The 22,861-nt window shown below is 42.6% G+C and overlaps 1 protein-coding gene across 4 annotated transcripts in view; it reads left to right on the top strand.

Annotated features, from left to right (window-relative positions):
- The window catches only part of LOC117501699 (RNA-binding motif, single-stranded-interacting protein 3), a 467,438-nt gene that overhangs the window by 405,365 nt on the left and 39,212 nt on the right, over positions 1-22,861 (top strand). For all 4 annotated transcript variants that reach the window (XM_034160656.1, XM_034160655.1, XM_034160658.1 and 1 more), the window contains exons 9-10: positions 1,722-1,818; positions 6,233-6,283. In XM_034160656.1, the coding sequence (XP_034016547.1) occupies positions 1,722-1,818; positions 6,233-6,283 (148 nt within the window). The remainder of the gene's footprint in view (positions 1-1,721; positions 1,819-6,232; positions 6,284-22,861) is intronic.

Here is a 22,861-nt window from a genome sequence, read left to right as displayed (position 1 = left end):
ACCAGACCAAAATCTCTCATCAGCCGTTAAAATTTTCAATGAAAACCAGCTGAATTTATCGAATGGTGTCCACTCAGTTGTGCATACAGTTTTTGAATTTTTTTTTTATCAAACAAAGCAGCAGTCTCTGAGCCATTCCTAAACAATGAAAAAAAATCGACAAGAGGGTGGGCGACTCCTCACTCAAAGACTGCCCACAGGCGAATGACGTAACCGACAGGCGTGAAAAAACTCTCGCATGCCCACGAGGGTTCAAGCATGTCTGATGTAATCACACGTGATTCAAATCCATATGGTTTTTGAAAAAAATAATAAGGTCGGATACTTTTCTAATAGACCTCGTATGTACTATATGTTGTTTAATTTAAACCCCCATTTTTATTTTCCAGTTTGCATTAATATTTGGATAAAATTAGCGGTATATTTCTAAGCAGAACAACAAAGAGGACATGTTTAAAAAAATGTACAAAAACGTAGTTTCAGTCTCCTCAGTTTAAGCTAGTTTAAGCCATAATGTTTTGAACACTTAGGGGTGTGGTTGGTTTGAGTGTCAGCTAATGTGTCCAAGGTCCCGTTAGTAGTGATTGCTAGCTGCTGTGGACTCAGACATGTTTGTCCTTTCTGAGGATTTCATTACAAATATCTGTGATAATATGGCTGTGTGTGGTTATTTGTACGGATCATCTAAGAAGGTGGTGCTCCGGTATTTCTGTTGAGTGAAATTTAAGTGTTAATTTGTATATTTGGACCGTTAGCACTCTTTACCAACTATCGTAGCAGGTGATATTAGCTCAACTGATTGTTGCCAAGTTTACTGAGGCAGTAAGCCAGTCATAATTTTTAATAGCTGCACCCAAACTACCTGTTATTAAAATGACCACCCAGTTTGCAAAAATCTGCATTAATAAAACACCCAGACAGAGAGGAGGCTGTTAGCTTTATGGAGGCGTGTTCAGACTTCATTCATCCCACCCAGGTCACGTCAGTATTGCACATGTTCTGCCTCTTTACCCATTCGGGGGTTTACTGAGAGTAAGGCAAAGTCAGGTACTGCCAAGCCATATGGAACCGCCCCCCTTTGAGCTCTTCAGAAACCTATGGGTGGGACGTCACTGAGGGTTTCAACCGCCGCTGTTAGTTGTCACAACTTGCTCACCTAAAATCCTTGACCGGTTCTGTGAGCTCTAACTGAGGTGAGGTTCTGCTTCTGAGCCCTCCAGAGGATGGCAGCCACTTCAGCTTTCTGTAAGTGTTCTGCGGCGAGATAAAGTACCGTAGCTGACCACCTTCTTCTTCCCAGCACAAAGCTTCTTGAAATGCATTGAGGTTTTCTCTGAGCCCCCTCGATATGTGCGTTGATGGACAAACACAAAGTGTAAGCCAGCGCCAGGCCATGCAGTGCAGACTTAATACGAAAGTCAGGGGGCAAAAAATATATAAAAAAAAAGTCCAAGCAGCCACTGATGCTACGTGCTGAAGCTCTGTTTGATGTGATAAAACTGGACTTTTCAATTGAGACACTTTGTGAAACTTTTATGTAGCTTTTAAAATACAATATATGGCCGAGTGTTTACCCTGAACAAGAGGACACACTCCTCAGTGTGTGTTTGTGTTGTTTTGTGTTCACATATAAAACTAAAAAAAAACATTTGTGTTGCTTGATTTATTGATATTTATTATTTAGCGCACGTTATCATCTCTTGCTCGCTCTTTCTCCTCAGGTTTTACTCCTCGCCTTACAGCATCGCCACCAACCGCATGATCGCACAGACCTCCATCACGCCCTTCATCGCTGCTTCCCCCGTTTCCACGTATCAGGTGGGACAGTGCGCTCGGCATTGTGGGAGATTGCCGTGTGTTGGTTTGTGTGGGCTGGCTGCAAAACAACCTTTTTGTTGTTGCTCCAGCTGTTCGCCGTCACATCTGTTTCATTAACGAAAAACACAACAAGCCATCAAAAAGCAGGTGACAAAAAGAGGGAGAAAGCGATTGAAAGTGTACTGAAAATATATATATTTTTTATTCCGCTTTGACTAACTTTTATTCAGCTGCTTTTACTCGCACTTCTCCAATCAGTGATTTGGAGAACAGCTAAACTGGTAGGTTTTTTTATGACAGCATAGAAAGGGGGTCAAGTCCGGTAGCGTGCATCGATGCTGCACGTCGCCACATCCACCCTACTACGGAACCGTCTCAGGCCCTGGACGGCACCCACCCAGGCAGACGACCGGTCCATCACCACTTCCCCAAGCCAGCCATCTGTCTGCTGCAGCCAGGTGAAATGTGAGCACCCGCTCCTTCACCTGCTTGAGTTCTCCACACTGAGACACTCGTATTTCTGCACCATGACCAGAGAAACGCGGCTCGTGGCAAAATAGTGTCAAATGGTGCCACGGTGGTTCCATGGTGTAGTGGATGCAGGAACGCACAGCATCGTTGCAGGCTTCCAGACCTGACCCGAAAAGTTAAAAAAGTGTTTTTAAGGTTGAAACTGGTGCTTCTGTTGATTTTCAGGAGGAAAAAATGAATTGCAGTCAACAGAAATTTGGGGTCTCTAAGGAATTTAAGCCCCAAATCTGCATTCTAGCCGCAGCTGTTAACGTGATACAGTGATGGATGATTTCATGGAGGTCAAAGGTTGAAAGTGGTGTTTCTGTTCATTTTCAGGAAAAAAAAACTTGGGGTCCACAAGTAATTTAAACCTTAAATCTGCTTTCTAGCCTCAGTTGTTAGTGTGATACGGTGAGGGTGGATTTCATGGAGGTCAAAGGTTGAAAGTGGTGTTTCTGTTCATTTTCAGGAAAAAAACAAACGTGGGGTCCACAAGTAATTTAAACCCCAAATCTGCTTTTTAGCCTCAGTTGTTAGTGTGATACGGTGAGGGTGGATTTCATGGAGGTCAAAGGTTGAAAGTGGTGCTTCTGTTCATTTTCAGGAAAAAAAAACAAAAAAACTTGAGGTCCACAATTAATTTAAATCCCAAATCTGCTTTTTAGCCTCAGTAGTTGTTGTGATACAGGATGATTGGGGTCAAAGGTTGAAATTGGTGTTCCTGGCCATTTTTCCATTGATTAAACCAGCTTAGTTTTTTTTTTTTTTTTAAGGGTTGGTGTGTGTGTGGGGGGGGGCTTCATAGCCCACCATGGCTATTGTCCTTGTACATCTTGAGTTGCATCGTGAAGACCATCCTGCATAAATCTTGTTCCAAATCAACATGCAGATCCACTGTTGTGACCCTGAGCAGGAACCAAAAGTAATTTGTATGCAGGCTGCAGATTGCAAAAATGATCTCTGAGAGATGTGAGGCTCGTTTCTGCAGTCGCATGTTTCACGCAGCGCCGAATCAGAACCTGTAGACTTGCTGCCACTGCACCTTTTTTAGACAACTGTCGTTTAAGATCACCTGAGTTTGGGATGAAGAGAGAGTCAGGGGGCGAGAGTGAGCAAGAAAGATGAAGCATCAGTGGGAGAACAGGACGGACAGACGCAGAGAAGACGGCTGCAGTGGGGAGGGTGGCAGCGGTGTGGCTGAAGGTTGCAGTGCCCGTCTTTGAGGCGCGCTTGATTAAAACTCTGGTCCAGTACCTGCAGAAGAGGGGGAGGGGGGGCTGGAGAAGTAGGCCAGGGCACGTCTCTAATCCGCTCTCGGAAGGCTTCCCAAATTGATTTATCAAAAACAATGACCAGGCTTTTGAGGAATATTAATCCTCACAGTTTCAATATTGGGCAGCTCTGCCGTCTCTTCCTGTAATATTGCCCTTCAGCCGAGAGCAGCAGCAAGGTGAGTCCTTCATCTTCTCTTCAAGTACAAAGAGACAGGAAGAGCAGAGCGTCCAGGCAGTCGCGTGACACCAAACAAAAGGCAACTTCTTCCTTTCATGAGGAAAAGTATTACTTTTATAATGAAAATCTCACCGTGCGTCCTGCTGTGGCCTTCATGTGTTGATGCTGAATGGATTTTCGTTTTGATCAACCGTTCCAGTGGTATTGATTGACCAAATCTCCAAGCGACCCTCCTGCCAGCATCAGTGTTCTGCCTGGCTCCGGCCAGCCTGGAAGATGATTGGCTTTGAGTTGTGATAGAAGAACTTTGATTATCCAAATGACAGGAGCCGGTCGGGGTCTGATCACGACCGAGATCGTGGCCAGCCGGGCTGAGGCCCACTTTACATCACTGACTCCTCCTCACCGGCTGGTTGAAGGTGTGGCTGGCTAACTAACTACCTAACTGGCTGGCTTTTTGGCTTCACGTGTCACTGCTCGGGTGGACTGCCAACTGGCTGACCTGCACTGACCTGCTTTTTTGGCTTATTGTGCGGCAGGCCATTTTAAACAGTGGCACCTGCACTGAAGTTCAGCCAGAGGTGGAGGACCTCTTAGGTCATGATGCTGCTCAGTGGCACAGAACTGCAGACTAACTGCTGTGTGATGCACAACAACCAAACCTAAAAGCTAATTAACTCTCATAACACTCATGTAGTGTTGCGGTCGGGAAAACGTTGATGCTTTCTGTTTCCGCTCTGCCGAGAAGAACAAACACCATCACGTGTGAACAAACAGGCTTTGCTTCATGTTATAGAATATCAGGCTTATTTAGGTGTGGATCCAAGTCACGCGTTTGGGTTGGCACAGAGGATTGATTGCTGTTATAGGAGATTATTCTGTGTTTGTCTTTGTTTAATCTAATCATTTTGCCAGGATCAGTGGGCAGCCGGTGTGTTTGCGCTACAAGCTGCTTAATTCCTCTCTCCGGCGGATCTGAAAGCGCCGTTTGTTCCTCCATTCCTTCATTCTCTTGGTAATTCTCACTGTCACTGTTTCTCTGTCATCCTGTTGCACTCGCTCAGCTCCCTTTCTTGCTTTGTTTTTTAACCTCTGCCAAGGAGGTAATGTTTAGAGTGTATCAAGGTTGCACAAAAACCACTTAACTGATTTTCATGAATGTTGGTGTAGCATCGGGGGCATCAGTCAGGGAAATATCCATTACATTTTGGAGTGGATCCAGATACCGGGGTGGATCCAGGACTTGTTTGCCTGTTTTTTTATTAGCAGGACATCTCAGGCATGAAAGTTCACCCAGACCTCATCCCATTGACAGTGTTAACCACAGTTAGTGTTACTGCTTATTTGAATGTTAACCACTAACAGGTGATATGATAACAGTAACCACAGTAGTAAAACATGCCATGTCAACGCAACAAAAACTGCACTTACATCAACCATAATGCTGGTAGAAGAAGAAGTAAGTCCAGTATATGTAGGCCCTGAGATCCATTGGTGCCAGTGGTTGTCCTTGGTTTCTGTCGCATGAAGCGGATGAAATTCTGTCCGTCTACTACATGTGAATACACATACTGACTTGCTAGATAGTAGACGAAATGCAGTGCGCACAATCTGTGGGTTGTTTGAATACTCAGTAGATATTGTGTAGTAATTTAAGCGTATCTGGATGATCTGCTACCTCCATAGTACACAAACAGACTACGCTACGCTATCTCATGATGCAACTGGAGCCTGGTAACTGAAGAAGAAGAAACCGTCCAGGAAAATTCTAACAAGATCTCAGACAGTAAAACGGTAACAGCTTTCGAGGGGCTGTGGCATTGTACAAACAGGCATTAGGTTCTGTTTAAAATGGAAAAAACCTTCGTGGCCTACGTGAGTATGCACGTGTCCTCCATAATCATCCAGGTCAAAGGGCAAGTAAAATGGTGGCGATGTCCGAGTTGCATCCTTAGTACTCGATCGCTGACTTTTGGTACCTACAGCTGTACAGTAACAGTTTGGCAGTATGTACTAACCAACGCTGAGTGCATACTAAATATTCTGAAGCATAGTTTCCCCCTTGGATGGGACGCCAATCTAGCACAGGTTCCTTCTAATTCTGAAACCAATACCAGTTCATCGAATCTGAATTAAATGAAATTTTAAAACAGCTTTTTAACATGGGATATAGTGTATCAATTGAGATTTACACGCTACCAAGTGCCCTCCTTTTTCTGCAAATCTTTAACAAAACTCTACTGTGTAAAGATTTAGACATTTTGCTGTGATACAAGCAATCATTCCAAGTTCCCCCAAAGACTCGCTGAGCATTCCAGGAATATTTGAACATACTGAGATATATTTGTACAGCGCTTGCAGCTTTCAGCAGGATGTCCTTGTGTCGGACGTACGCAGAGGAAACTGTGTGTCACCACCATCATCTCACATTTTGCACTTTTCCTTTTAGGTCCAGAGTACATCATGGATGCCTCATCAACAATATGTTATGCAACCTACAGTGAGTACGACACCCGACCGCTCACCTGATCCTCACCCCTCAGTCTGGTTTTTGTTTTGTTTTTTTTCTGCAGTGATTATTTGTTTGAAAGGTTTTGTGCAAAAAGTTGTTTATGTTGAATTTAATTAGTAATGTGAATAATCAGGAAAAGAAGCCCACATATTCATCCCATGTTGCAGGCTGGATTTCGGCACACTTGCTCAAAGGCACCAACATTGACCTGGTATTAACATACTGACCTCTACACACACATATTCAGTTCCAGTTACCACTTGCATCTTTCTCTCCTAAATATAGAAGCATATTTGGATTGAGTTTCGGGTTCTTTTTTTTTTCTGGTGGCGACTGTGCCAGGCACTGATCCCACATCATTACCAGACCGTTGCGCCGCAGACAGGCGGTAGACTGTTCCATGTGGTGGCCAAGAAATGACAGCAGACAGGGGAACAATTAATAATCATTTTGATTAAGTTTACCAACAGTCTGCCGTGGCACAGCTGAGGCGTCCAACAGTTTGGCGCCATGCTGGGCCGAGTCCATAACGCAGTTTTTCCAGGTCACCCAGTCTGCAAAAACTGACCACACTAATTAGGATTTAAATGTTTTCTTTGTTAAAATTTCCTCCTATTAGTGAAAGCTAAATTTGCCTTGGATGTTTCCTTTTAATGGCAGCTATTTTAAAAAATTACGACTTGCTTTTAGAGCAGGTTTCTCTCTGAAGTATGAATAGAGTTGTTTGGAGTTTTCCCCCACATTTACCTCACTGACGTCGGAGTGTTTCTAGTTTAGGAAAATATTCCGAGTTTGAGCTAAATGATCTGAGCTCCGTATGTGTTCTTGGTGTCGAGGTTTTAAATGATTCCGCTGGCGGCTTTCATATTTGCTTCGGGCTCTTTGCTGCGCCCGAGGCACAGTCAACGCACTTTGTTCTCCTTCACTCAGAGTTCACTGGTACAATGAGACATAGAATCAATCAGTTGAGTGCACACGGCGTGTTTGATTCTTTCATGTGTCACACAGGTAACGTGGAATCAAAGAAGAGAATTTGTCTTTTTTTATGTCACACTGAATATAGTGAAAATATTAAGGTGTTTAGCAAAAAAGACCCCACACTGAAGTAATGCGCTCTTTAAAAATGGTGTTTTCAGGTCTCTAAAGCTATGTTTACACGACCACACACAAATCCTTTGCTCGTGTAGCTTCAATCAGTTGTGTTTTTTGAATAAGGGAATGTAGAAAAAAATCACAGTGGGCCCTATCTTGACGATTTGTAGCATACCGTCTAAAGCAGGCCACTCATGGCATGAAGATGAGATGTGCTTGTTCCTTATCAGAGACATTAGAGAAGAACTGAAGAACACAACACACATTTTCCACTTGGCACCTGTAGCCACGGCGGCATGAGCTGTGCACAGTGCGCAGAACTGCACAGGTGCTCCCATCTGTGGCTGATGCAGAGCTCTATTGTGAAAGCCAATTATAGGCCAATCTCCAACCTTCCTTTTCTCTCAAAAATTCTTGAAAGGGTAGTTGTAAAACAGCTAACTGATCATCTGCAGAGGAATGGTCTATTTGAAGAGTTTCAGTCAGGTTTTAGAATTCATCATAGTACAGAAACAGCATTAGTGAAGGTTACAAATGATCGTCTTATGGCCTCAGACAGTGGACTCATCTCTGTGCTTGTTCTGTTAGACCTCAGTGCTGCTTTTGATACTGTTGACCATAAAATTTTATTACAGAGATTAGAGCATGCCATAGGTATTAAAGGCACTGCGCTGCGGTGGTTTGAATCATATTTATCTAATAGATTACAATTTGTTCATGTAAATGGGGAATCTTCTTCACAGACTAAGGTTAATTATGGAGTTCCACAAGGTTCTGTGCTAGGACCAATTTTATTCACTTTATACATGCTTCCCTTAGGCAGTATTATTAGACGGCATTGCTTAAATTTTCATTGTTACGCAGATGATACCCAGCTTTATCTATCCATGAAGCCAGAGGACACACACCAATTAGCTAAACTGCAGGATTGTCTTATAGACATAAAGACATGGATGACCTCTAATTTCCTGCTTTTAAACTCAGATACAACTGAAGTTATTGTACTTGGCCCCAAAAATCTTAGAAACATGGTGTCTAACCAGATCCTTACTCTGGATGGCATTACCCTGACCTCTAGTAATACTGTGAGAAATCTTGGAGTCATTTTTGATCAGGATATGTCATTCAAAGCGCATATTAAACAAATATTTAGGACTGCTTTTTTGCATTTATGCAATATCTCTAAAATTAGAAAGGTCTTGTCTCAGAGTGATGCTGAAAAACTAATTCATGCATTTATTTCCTCTAGGCTGGACTATTGTAATTCATTATTATCAGGTTGTCCTAAAAGTTCCCTGAAAAGCCTTCAGTTAATTCAAAATGCTGCAGCTAGAGTACTAACGGGGACTAGAAGGAGAGAGCATATCTCACCCATATTGGCCTCTCTTCATTGGCTTCCTGTTAATTCTAGAATAGAATTTAAAATTCTTCTTCTTACTTATAAGGTTTTGAATAATCAGGTCCCATCTTATCTTAGGGACCTCATAGTACCATATCACCCCAATAGAGCGCTTCGCTCTCAGACTGCAGGCTTACTTGTAGTTCCTAGGGTTTGTAAGAGTAGAATGGGAGGTAGAGCCTTCAGCTTTCAGGCTCCTCTCCTGTGGAACCAGCTCCCAATTCGGATCAGGGAGACAGACACCCTCTCTACTTTTAAGATTAGGCTTAAAACTTTCCTTTTTGCTAAAGCTTATAGTTAGGGCTGGATCAGGTGACCCTGAACCATCCCTTAGTTATGCTGCTATAGACTTAGACTGCTGGGGGGTTCCCATGATGCACTGAGTGTTTCTTTCTCTTTTTGCTCTGTATGCACCACTCTGCATTTAATCATTAGTGATTGATCTCTGCTCCCCTCCACAGCATGTCTTTTTCCTGGTTCTCTCCCTCAGCCCCAACCAGTCCCAGCAGAAGACTGCCCCTCCCTGAGCCTGGTTCTGCTGGGTTTCTTCCTGTTAAAAGGGAGTTTTTCCTTCCCACTGTCGCCAAGTGCTTGCCCACAGGGGGTCGTTTTGACAGTTGGGGTTTTTCTGTAATTATTGTATGGCCTTGCTTTGCAATATGAAGTGCCTTGGGGCAACTGTTTGTTGTGATTTGGCGCTATATAAATAAAATTGATTGATTGATTGATTGATAGATTGATTGAAAGAGATATCGGAAAGCTTCATGACCATGGACGAGACCTGGGTGCAACTTGTTCAATCGGAGACCAGACAACAGTCAAAGCAATGGAAATGTGAGTTCTCCCCTATTGAAGAAAGCCAAAGCTCTCACATCTGCTGGAAAGGTCATGGCCTCTGTCTTCCGGAATGCTGAGGGCGTAATAATGGTGGACTATCACCAGAAGGGACAGACCATCAGCGTGGCCTATTATGCTTCCCTTTTACGATAATTGCACGAGAAAATAAAGCAGAAGCAGCATGGAATGCTTCAACAAGGTGTTCTGTTTCACCAGGATGATGTTCCGGTCCAAAACGTCATGTCACACATCACAATGGCTGCCATTCATGAATATGGCTTCAGATTTGTTCCGGACCCAGCTTATTCCCCTGATTTGGCTCCTTCAGGCTTCCATGTCAAGGCATCTTATTGTAACTCTATATAATACTGATAATGATGTCATATCTGCAGTGGATGACTTCGTTGAGCTCGAGGGTAAGACCTTCTATGGGAACAGTATTAAGGCACTGCAGCAACGGTAGAAAACGTGTGGGGATTTACACAGAGATTAAGTTGAAAAATAAAGCATTCCATTAATTCAGACGCGGTTTCTTCTTGGCCGGGCTCAAAACTTTTCAGTCACCCCTCGTACGTATCATAGCATTTATTGAGTTTGAGATAAATTTAGTTTCTGCACAGAAAATGTCCATCACATGAGCCACCTTGGCTTTTCCAAAGACTCAGCCGCATGCACTGCCAAAATTATTTAAATGTTTACTTCATGTGCACAAATGAGTCAAACTGTGGAATTATGTCACATGCACACTGTAGTCTAATCTCATCAATAGCGATGTATATTGATAAGATTTTATCGATATCGATGCCATTACCGATTCTGCTTATCGATCCGATTCTTTATCGATTCCCTTATCAATACCTCCTGTGAATTTTCTGTGTACTAAAAGTAGGCCTTACAGGTTTTCTATGTCAACAACATTTTATTGAGTCTTAAAGTAAATAAATATGAAATTGGTCACTGGATCCTTCATCTCTGGACATAAATAGAAATAAACAAAATCTGAAGTTTTTGTCAAAAGCATTTCCTTTCAGACATTAATGGCACAAATGTAATTCCACACCTCTGAGCTGAGCACAGCCGGCTGTGCTGCACGTCAGCATCAGTGTCAATCATAAAGAATGCAGGACGTCTCAGATAAGGGAATCGTTAAGCAAAAAGGTTATTGATGTCGGTGGATTCAATCATTTCTTCACGATTCTCGAAAAGAACCAGTTCTCAATACCCATCCCTACTCACCAAATTGGACACCCTGCAGGAGGATATGTGTTTCTGTGAGTGCAAAGTAAGGTGCAGGGTGCACAGGGGTTACTTTTAGTCTCTTATTTAATCATGGGTGTGTTTTGGACATAACACGAATTCAACCAAAAAATGTGAAAAAGCTGAGTTTTAAATTTGGATTTAACACTACAGATGATTCAGCACATGAATAACATATAGGTTGGATATTTAATCTGGTTGTGTTTTTTGGCCACACTAGCTTTTGAAATACATGTTCGCCCTGTCACAAATGAACAGCACTATCAGAATAAACGGCTTATGGTCAAATTAAAATGAAGCAAACCATTTAGTTGTGAAAGCAAACAAACTGACACATGCATTAAATGTAAAGCAGCAGCTGCTCACAATGTGGGGGCGTGTCTTTATTTCTCCCTCATGATCCTTTGCAGATCAGGTCAGTGGGTGTGTCTTACAGATCATGCAGGATGCCAATTATGGACTTCTGCAGCATCACAGGAGTCTATAATGAGTGTTTTCAGGTCTGAGTTTGAGTTGAAGCTGGAGAGACAGAGACGGAGTTGTTGAATTTTAAGAAAACCACAAATGTATGTATTTTAAAAGATAAAACAAAATTTGCCACTTGGTTCCTTTAAAACCCTCTTTTCACTTAGAATCTGCAGTAAAATGTTGCTGAACTGGTTTATTTGGAACATTATAACAAAACATGTCTGTGTGCTGCTTGCTTATCTGGAAAAATAAAAAGTAAACTGGACTTTTCATCCTGATCATCCAGTTCTTACTCAAAGTGTTCAACTAGCTGTGTGACTCCCTGCTGCGGCTGTTTACCGCTCAGTCCTGCTCATCTCGCTTCCACTCCTGCTGTGGGGCAGGGCAGTGCACGTGTAAACTGGACACCAGCTGGGCAGACAGCCTCCGTTTGCCTTTTCGGCCACCTGACCTGTTGGCTGTTCTTCGTCTTAACTCATCCAGCCTCCTCTTTTCCTGCTGTAGTTTGCTGCCCTCCCAGTCGGGGCTGAACTTTAACAGGATTGAAGCTCGTGCACTAGCGTGAACTGTTTTGGTGCCGTGTGTGTGTGTTTGAAGGTGTTGCAAGCAGTAGACAGTCCTGCAAGGTGGACAACAGCAGTGACAGTTCCAATAACTGGGCATTATTACAACGTGTGCTGCATGTGTATGCAGAAATACTGTCAGGTCTGTACGGATTTGCACAGTGAGGCAACTATTGCAATTTTGCCTCTCTATCGCCACAATGGAGTCAAAATGAAACGATCAAGATGCGCTTGTGGTGTAGATTTTCTACTTTAATTCTATGGGTTTATCACATTGGCAGCCAGTTTTCTTCAGACAAGTCAGACTATGACTTGGACCTGATTTACATTAGTCATTAAGAGATACAAACTGGATTGTCTTGAGTAGGCAGTCCACAAAAACTGAGTGACTGTGCAAGAAGAGCACAAGTGAGGGAAGCCACCAAAACACCTATGGCAGCTCTGAATGCATTATAGGTGTCTGTGGCTGTGATTGGAGGAACTGTGCATGGTGCAGGTGTTGTCTGTTGCATCCAAGCAGTAATCTTGGTGTATTTTGACACCTTTGCGGTAGTCAGACTTATTGCAGTTTCTTGACGGGCTGCTTGACGCTGGCTCCAAAATAGAGCAAATTCCCATAGGACTCCATGTTAAAATGTCCAGGTTTGGAGCCAAAAAAAACCCCCCCAAAAAAAAACAGTTTGGTCTCTATAGAGCGTTTTCTCCTCCGTGACAGGTGTACGAGGGGTGAAATGTTTTTTCTATATTTTTTTATAACTTCTGTTTGTAAGCCATAAAGTTCTATATAATTGTAGGCATGGTTGCTTTGAGTGACAGTAGCTGAACCCAGCGACGATGACAACTCCTCTCGTAGCCTCCAACTGTAACTCAGACTCTGCTGACAGTGGACACCTGTTGTTGTGGAGGATGTGTCTGTTTGTTTGGAGTATTTTATTACAAACACCTGGAATAGTATGGCTTGATGTGTGGTTTAACATCCCAACAGATCATCTAAGACATGTCTGCTCCAATATTCACCCTGAGTGAGACTCTAGTCTTATTTAATGTTATATGCTAACTGTGTTAGCACTTTTAGCAGCTGTCGGGAACCTGATCTTCAACTTAATGCACGATTGCTGAGAAAATAAGCGGCTCATAGCTTTTAATGTCCACAACAAAGTAAGTCATTAGGAGAACAATATGATAATATGATTTAATAAACACTCAGACTGACGCTAGCCTGTTAGCTGGGGTTTCAGACTCAAAGAGAGGGGTGTGTTTTTTGTCACACACTGAGCCACCCACATTCTGCTCCTTTATGCATTAATGAGTTCATTGCAAATCAGTATGGGTGGGCTGTCAACATGGCCACGCCCAAACACGGGTGTCATATCAGTTGGGTTTCTGTAGAGGGGTGACGTCACGTAGGCGTTGCCCAGTATATATACAGTCTATGGTTGCATCACCGGTCACAGCAACACGCGATTTTCGTACAAGTTAGCTGATCAAATCTAGACTCAAGTCTCCTGTGTATCTAACTACCATGCTAATTTCAAGCCTTTTTAAGAAAGTCCATTTCTGTACCATTCCACCATTCTATATAAATTGTGATGCAACAGACAGAGATACGTTATGATGCAACATTACACACAGTTTGTCCAATCACAGCAGTCTATAACTCTTTCAGAGTTGCTATAAGTGTCTTGGTGGCTTCCCTCACTTTTCTGCTTCTTGTACAGTAACTCAGTTTTGGAGAACTTGTGGCTCCAGACAGATTTACCATACAGTGCCATACTGTTTATTTTTCTCAATGGTTGCTGCTTGTAAAAGTGGTGATTTGTATGAAGAACAATTCTCATGTTTAGTTTTTCCAAGAAGTTATAGCTTGCAAAAAAAAAAATAGCAGAACTGTGTATAGAAATTTGTGTAATTCCTAAATGGAGATTCCTAAGTGGATAAACCCTTGAATTAAAGCTTAAAGTCAACAGGGGGAGATGATGGTGTAGTGGTTAAGCGTCCTGACATCGGGGTGAATGTAAGGCATTATTGTAAAGCACTTTGAGTGTGTGATGTAGATGGAAAAGCCTTGTATAAATGCAGTCCATTTAACGCTCTCATTTTAACTTCATGATGGTCAAATGATCAATGTCCAAATACCTACGGACTTGACTGTACATACATGTAGTAGTGCATGCACATACATACACACAGTATGTGCACACGTACATGCACTTGTGTGGTCCGTGCCTCTTTTTCTCGACCCTACCCGTACAACCACCACCCATCTTCCAACCTTATGTTGTGGGGCCTCATGGAGCCGTTTTCAGTAGCCAGTAGCCACATTGTAGTGTGGCATACAGCTTGTCAGGTCTCCACGCCAGCAGCAGCCATGTGTCCATATCTGTTGCCCATCCCCATTGTGTTCCAGTGACTCTCTGTGCCACCGAACGGCTGCTTGGCAGGAACCCCAGCTGTCACAGCCATCAGTGGATCATGGCGACCAATCTGTCTTCCTTTATGACCCGCGCTCACATCCGCTACCAGCTACTTAGACCTCTCATACACACAGCCCGCCACTACCAGCTCGTTGACTTACATTAAATTAGCCAAGTGTGCTAGCTTGAAGAGCTCCAGGGGGTGAGGGCTGCCAAGAGCATTAAAAACCAATTGATTGTGCTGCAATTTGGCCCTTCTCGCCACGTGTGTTAAACTAATGGAGCGTTGCGCGACGCGTGCTCCTGGTGTCCCGGCAATATGGAGGCGGTCAAGCATGGAGGGGGAAGACATCAGAGCGTACTAGATATTATATAATGTTCCACTAAGACAGACTATTCCACTCAAACGGTTTTGTTTTTGTTTGTTTTGTTTACTGTGTATCAGAACGTTAAAGTCTTCACTCGTCCCCTCTTACTGTCTGCTGGTCAGACATTATAAATTACCTGCGCGTGTGGCCGCGCACCCTGAGAATCGTAACCTCGTGAACAACGTGACCTTAAAAGTGTATTTAAAAGTGCAGCGTCTCAGGAGAACTTTAGCTTAGTTGTAAAGTAAAAGGGCAAAAAACATATTGGTGGGAAGGAAAAGCGACGCAGCAGCGTTAAAATCCTTGAGGCTGCTCTTTAGCCGAAGAGTGTGAGCTTGAGCCTCAGTGAAAAGAACGCTGGAGAAGAACGTGCAGGCGATGTGTTTAATGTCAGAGAAGGAAACTGTGGGAAGGGAGGCCGACTTGCTTACTGCAGAGTAAACAGTGCACAGCGGCATGCACAGTGCTGGCAGAGGTGTTTGTGTTATCTGACTAGATTAAGTTTGACATGCACATCCATTCAAAGCTGGACTTCATCCCATAGAGGAGCCAGCTCTTTGATAGCAACAGGAGAACTGCAAAATTTATGTCCCCGGTACAGGTGCAGGATGCATTCAGTGTCAGACGTGGTGGAAGTGCACAGGTAAATAAATTTGCAATAAAGAAAGAATACAATTTATTGATGGAGAACCTTTCAGAAAGTGAGGTGACAAAGTGCTTCATAGCAAAAATAAAGATTTGACAGCAACATATAAAACACTATGAAGAGAGTGCAACACCTGCACATGTTTGTGTTTGCAAATTAATTCCTTAATTAATTAACACCATAATCTGTGGTTCTGTGTGGCCTTGACATTTGACCACTTCTAAAACTGAGCCACTTTGACTAACACACACCACTTCAACCATTGTTACTCCATATTGGCTCCAAACTATTTGAATTAAACAGTTGTGACTTTAACTTTAATCTTTCAAGGTCATCCAAGGGCATGCGACAATAGAAGAGTATGCATGCCTTCATATTAGTAGTAATCATAGTTTTGCCTTTATTTAACCAGGTTTGTCCCATTGAGATCAAGACCTCTTTTGCAAGGGAGACCTGGACAATTCAAAAGTTTTTAATTCACCTAATCTGCATATCTTTAAATGTGAAAGGAAACCAGAGCACCCAGAAGAAACCCATGCAAACATGGGGAGAACATGCAAACTCCACACAGAAAGGCCACAAGTGGGAATCAAAGCCATGACCTTCTTGCTGTGAGCCACTGTGCTGCCATATCTTCAAGCAGTTTCTCCAACTAACCATTCTAAATTAGTCTAAACTTTTAGGGTTACTGCAGGTTAAAGATCATGTGATGAATAGAAAGGTGATGTATGAATTTGCACAGACAAAATGCGAAGGTTTTTGTCGGCAGTTGAGTCTTATATGTCACTAACCTTGCCCAAGGATTTCATTGTGATAAGACTGAGTGCTTCTTCACCAGTAATCTAAACACTAGAACAAGCTATCAAAAAAGCAAACAAAATAGGTCCCACGACAGAACCTTGGGGCACACCACAGGACAGACAATGCAGAAGAGAACACATATGTTTAACGCACATAAAGACTTTTTCTTCCAGACTTTTTTTCATCTTTCCTCTCATTCTATCTTCTTTTATTTACTCTCAAGACTTCTCATGACCTGTTTCATTTGGTGGTTAAATGGAAAGACAGAACCGGAGGACTGTGTGGCTTTTGCAAACTCTTGTCTTTGCCACAAACTGTACATCAGCAGGCCTTGCGGATCTGCACTAAACTGAAAGCTGTTAGACTGACCACAAAGACAGCAAGTGATAATCGAATAAAGAAACTCAGATACTTAAACATGCAAACAGGTCATCCATCATAAATTGCAGACTCTTAAATTTACTTCATAATGCTGAAAGGTGCCAGCAGTGCCAGCCAAGCACAGCATTTCTCTCTTTCCCTGTCATATCCATCCCCCCCCCCCCCCCCCCCCCCCCCCCTTTGCCTCACGATGAACTGTGCTTCAAGTGTGTGTATTTGCTGGAGCACACTGGCTTTTACATTCTGAAGGTGAGTTATTGAATTCCTCTCTGTTGCACCTCTGCCAGCTTTTCCTCGGCTCCAGCTCTGAATAGACGCTTGCTGGGCTTCTTAGAATTGAACCATAACTATCTGCCCTCGTCGCACGGGGTGAAGCAGTGCACAGTGATACCCATCTCCCCGCTTGACATTAAAAACGCCGCACAGACTCAGGAGGGGAACATTATGTTGGTCTCATGAATTCAACTGGCGAGGCAGAATTTGAGATGGGGCTACGGTTGTCCTTGAGTTGTACTCACTGCTTTCTCTCGCTCGCTGTCCGCCCACTCTTTTCATCCCTCTCTGCTTCATTCTATACCTTGCTTCTTGTTTTTGACTCATCTCACCCCATCCCTCCCTTCCTACGTCTGTCTCACTTTTCTTCTGCCCATTCAGGGTAGAACTGCAGTTCCTGTGTTGCTGCCAGGAAAATAAATACATGAATAAATAACATAAATAAATAAATGAAATAGAATAAAAATCATCTTTTCACAGTCAAAGTTTCTTTCATATAAAAGTGAATTTCTTGCAGGGCTGCAGAGTGAATGATATTGTATTGAAATAATTGAGAAATGCAAGAGGGACGTAAGATTAAAGATGGTATTTGATAGACAGGTTTGGACAAAATAAGCTGTGATGGGTTTAGTTTCCACTACATTGAGGATTTGGAAATAAACGAAATTAACAAGTTAGGAGAGGTGATGGTCTAGTGGTTAAAGCGTTTGGCTTGAGATCAGAGGATTCTTGGTTCAAATCCCAGCCTGACCGGAAAATGACTAAGGGACCTTGGGCAAGGTCCTTAATCCACTAGTTGCTCCCGGTGTGTAGTGGGTGCCTTGTATGGCAGCACCCTCACCTCGGGGTGAATGTGAGGCATTATTGTAAAGCACTTTGAGCATCTGATGCAGATGGAAAAGCGCTATATAAATGCAGTCCATTTACCATTTTAACAAGTTCCTTTCAAGCTGCACATAACTTCAAAATTACACCTATGATGAGAGACAGAGAAGGACGTGTCTGCTTTGGTTACATTAATTTGGCTACATTTCTGGCATCTCCATTTCTCTCTTTTTCTCTGACAGCTAAATTCATACCAAATCGTTCCTGCGTGGCTGTGTGGAGGTATGGTCACGTCCAACTGTGATTAGGGTGTTACTGCTGTGAAACAGAAAAGAACAGTTTGCAAAACATTTTTCTGTGCAAAAGTCATCTTTCTCTCACTGACTATGACACCTGTTCCTAATCCATCCTAAATTTGACACACCTATGGGGTATATTACATTGTATGCCAGTTTAATTTGGTGAGTTATAATACATTTCCTGTTTTTAAGTTTTAAGTAGACTCAAATTTTCTGTCTATTCACTCGCTGCATTTTACAGGACGCATGCCTAGGTTTTTACAAAGCCTAGGGGTGTTCTGAAGATGCCCAAAATGATCCATTTATGAATCTGCAAAGTCAGTGAAGACCAGTTAATGCATAGTGCAGCATGAGCACGGGGATGAGCGGGCCTCCCACGAAGACGTGACAAATCACTTCATCACGTCTCCTGATCCTCAAACCAAATCAATATCATAACCCCCTCAGTGAGGACATGTTTGTGAGGTATTTGTCACAGTAACCTCAAAAACATGTTTAAGTTATGTTTTTGCATCTTTCTCATATAACTTACTCACACCCAGAAGGCATGTTAGTGGCAACCACTGCCGTGCTGTAATCGCAGAGAGCCTCCTGCACTCACTGTCAATACCATCGATTGTTGGCCTGTGCGTGGTGTGTGACCACTGCACGTGCACACTGTGTGAAATGTGAAAATGGGTGTGAAAATGTTAAATTGGGTCAAATGGACACTTGGGGTTTTTGATATTGATGGAAATGGAGAACTGGTTCCACTTGAGAAACTGTTCCCAAATTTTCAATCCATTGGGAATCATATGTGTCAGATGTTATTATTTCCTTTAACCAAGTGGTTAGTGCGTTCAGTTGTGGAGTTGCGTCAGGAAGGGCATCTGCCGTAAAACCTGTGCCAATCAAACCTTGTGGTGATCCAGAGTGAAAACAAGGAAGCAGGCGAAGGGACTTATCAACCCTGACATGTCTTTCTAACAGTTGCAAGCTAGATACAACTCATCATGGCATCCGTCCGTCTAAGGAGATGATGGATTATCACAAGTCGACACTCCAGGCTTTACAGTATCTTCTATGACTGTGGAGGCCAATTCTAGAATGGCAGTCGCGTCCACAATCTTGACAGAGGAATATGGAAGGACTTACATTTTGATTGTGGTTTGCTTGTCGGTTTGATCTCCTATGTCGTGCCATCAGGGACCTGGTTTTCTCTGCCAGCTTTACTCCTTCTCTCACTACACCTCTCCTGGCTACTCTGTCCTCAGCCATCTCTTCCCAGTTTCCAGCATCAATGTTAAAGAGCTCCATGTCTCTCTTACACACATCCTTGTATCTAAGTCTGTGACGACCTCTTGGTCTTGATCCATGAGCTAATTCACCATTCATAATGTCCTTTGGTATTCGACCAGCCTCAAGCCTCCTTACATGGCCAAGCCAGCAGAGGCGGCACTGGGACATTATGGTATTCATGCATGGAGTTTTGGCTCTCGGGAGGACTTCGGTATTGGTGATCTTGTTCCTCTAAGATATACCCATGATGCGTCTCAAGCGACAAATGTGGAAGGCATTGAGCCTAGCCTCCTGGTTGGTGTATGTCGTCCATGCTTCACTGCTGTAGAGTCGGGTGCTTACAACATAAGAGCGATATTACATTACAAGATACAACTGTATAGCTAGATATAGCTCAGTGACTCCCTCTGCTGGTTGTTGGGCCAGTTGGTGGTTATATTGTTCACTTCAGGAAAATAACACACAAGAAAAAGACACCTAGCTGAATGATGGACTTTGTCAAACAAGTTGATGTCTGCTCACTGACCTAAACGTGATGGACTACGTCAACTGCTAATGTAAAGCATCACTATTATGACAACATCACATGTACATCAGCTTTGACCCTCAGTCTAATCCTGTCAACTGTATCTGTAAACTAAACTCTACAGTGTCTTATAACCAATGAGATACCAAAAGGCTTATTATCTATAAGCCACTCTGTGCATCAGTATCAGCATGTGAGACTCTGGTTTTAATTTGTTGCTAATCAGCACCTTCAGTCTCCCACACTGAGTCTTCTAGACAGACTGTGTTGATAAGAGTAGAGCAGGCATGGTGTTCTATTTGGCCCAAGGACAGATTTAAGGTGTGGATTAGCGTGAAAGACCCAGGATGCCGGCTCCCTTTTCTGGGTTTAAGTGAATCCAAAGGTGCCTGAGGGTTCTTTCAAACTCTTGTCATAGTTGAGGTGCTGTAGCTCAGCACAGAGTTGGGTTTGAACTCTGAAGCAGAGACAGAGGAAGGAAGGCAATCGTGTATTGTGCATGCCAGATGAACACTGATGACATCATAATCAGTAGCTTTTGTTATTTTTTTTGAAGATGTTTTTATTACCTGTAATACGAGGATGTGGAGCTTTTGTCCGTTTGAGCACATTTCTGCCCGAACAACATGTGCATTCCAAACCACAGGCCCTCACATCAAAAAGCCAACCGTCAAATACAGCGAGGTCGTCTTTCATGTGAGAGACACCGCTGATGCTTTGTTTGAGTCAAAGACTCTGGAATACAGCCTTGGTTGTTGTTTGCAGCTTTTGAGGGTTATAATGTGCCTCCTTCTCCGGCAGTGAGTGAAATTCTTTTTTTCTTTTTTTTTTCCTTTTTTTTTTTTGAGCATTCACGTCTCACCTGTCTGCCAGGACTTTTGTAGTTCATCCCCGTTATTTCTTACCAGGCTCGTGGTGGTTTGTGTATTTAACAGGTACAGTGCAGTGGTACCATAATGAAAAATCTTCTTTTAAATAAATAGTAGATCCTGCGATAAAGTGAGGATCAGCCTGGTGATGTTTCTGTGGGGCCTCAGTGGGTGTTAACTCGACGACCATTTGGCCATTAAACAAAAAGGAATGTTCTGATCCGATCGTAGCGAGGCATTTTGTTGTTGATGTTGTGTTTTTTCAGCATTATCAGATTTATTAAACGGGAGTCTCACATAGTTTAGTCTGCATTCTGTCTCACTCATTCGCTTCATAAGTTCCATGCTGACGGAGAAAACAGCCGCTGGTCTGTGAGTGCTTTCTGCTTGCTAATCAGCAGTGGTGAAAAGCATATTTACACTCTGCTTCACTTCAAATATATCAAGTCTGTTTCTGACAGATATGATGTGCTTCTTACTTGCCAATAAGGTACCGCTTGCCACATGAATACATATGTTTTTCATGTTATCTTGTCTGTGGGTTCCTCCTGCTAACAGACATTGCACAGGGCCGTAGCCAGATGGGCGGGGGGTCGGATGTTCTCCCCCACACTTCTCTATGTTTCGGTAAAGGTTCACTTGTGAAGACTATTTTAAATAATAATTATCATTTGTATTATTAAGATTATAGTTATTGTTTTTATCACTATTTTATTTTTTTATTATGTTTATAACTAAAACGCAGCCATCCGTCTTTCATAAGTGTCATTCAATCAATATTACACTGTGTTCCAGTTTTACTACTACAGTGCTACATTAGGTGGACACATATTTAAACATAACCAGTCTGGTTATTATGAAAAAATAAATAACTAAAATAAATAAACACATTAAGAATGCAGTTTCTTAATTTATTGCAGAGCTGTTCAGTTATCAAACGTATCCACTGGGCTGACTTATATGTGCTTGTAGTGTGTCTGTGCACATGCAGTATCAGGGAAACTAAAAGTATCAAATTGGGACTCTGTGTCGGCAGATACTCAATATTAAATGACTCGGGACATCCCTAAAAATAAATTAGAATGTGCCTTTTCTTACAGGAATACAACTTGGACTGATTGAATTTCCAATCATACTGTTGGGAAAAGGCGCAGCCCTTACACTTCAAATGCACGGTGACACTAGTTCACTCTTTCCTTGCTCATTTTTCCTGTACAGAAAGTGTGAAAGGGCTGTGCTGGTCGGCCAAGTCAAACAGCTGGCTGCAGCTTCAAAACTGTCATTATCATTGAAAATGGATGCAATTAAAGAATATTTGTACAACATTCATTTTAATTTTGGTTCTCTTAGTGCCTGTATGGCGATAATGTTATTGGTGCAAGATACCCTCGGTACTGAACAAGCTGCTCAGTTTAGAAGCAATGGTGAGTAGAACATATTGCTGGTGATTCAGACTCTTATTGAAACAGTCATTTTACAGACAGTAAATGTAGCATCCTTGTCATTATAATTTGAGAAATGAACCCACGCCTTGGGCAATTTCTTCTTCTATGCCGTGGCTTATTTCCTGCAGCTTGGTACACGGATGTAGAGTTTGACGTTAGACATGGAGTTTATCATCGTGGCACAGGAGGCTTTGCAACGTGGAACAGAAAAACATGGCAGCATCAACAAATGGAGTCACATGATTCAAATGGATCGGATGATGTGCAACCGGCTCTCACCACGAGTCCCTGATCACGGCAAATCTCATAGCAATTACTGCAGGACTTTCAAGCAAATCTCCTGAAAAAAATGGCACCAATGTGCCTCATTTGTTATGTTGACATCACTAAAATGGTACAGTGCTGTCGAACTACTACTTAATATATTTAAGAATTAACTGGGTGATTGCATACTGTATGTCGAGGTGGCTTGATGCCTTCCTTTGGACTTTTTCTTGTATTACTCAGTTTTTGATTTGCAAAATGTATGACTCATGCAGAGGGTATGTGAACAGGCTGAAGCCATCCGGGGATCTGCAGCGTCCTGAGGGACGGGCGTTGATTGCAAAAAACAGTCAAACCACCAGTTTCATACTTCTATGCCAATAACATCTCAAATGCATTGAAAATTTGTTGTACCGAAATTTTTAAAGTGAACAAATATGTTGCGTATATTTTTGCACTGCAAGAACCTGACATCACTGTTCAAAAGTAGAGAACCTAGAAGGACACTCAGATAATTCAGACCTCCACCAAGAATAAAAATAATAATTTATCAAGCAATTT

This window comes from Thalassophryne amazonica, chromosome 20, assembly GCF_902500255.1.
Source record: "Thalassophryne amazonica chromosome 20, fThaAma1.1, whole genome shotgun sequence".
NCBI classification, from domain to species: Eukaryota; Metazoa; Chordata; class Actinopteri; order Batrachoidiformes; family Batrachoididae; genus Thalassophryne; species Thalassophryne amazonica.
Note: the sequence above shows the minus strand (reverse complement) of the source record. Positions and strands in the feature narration are given on the sequence as shown.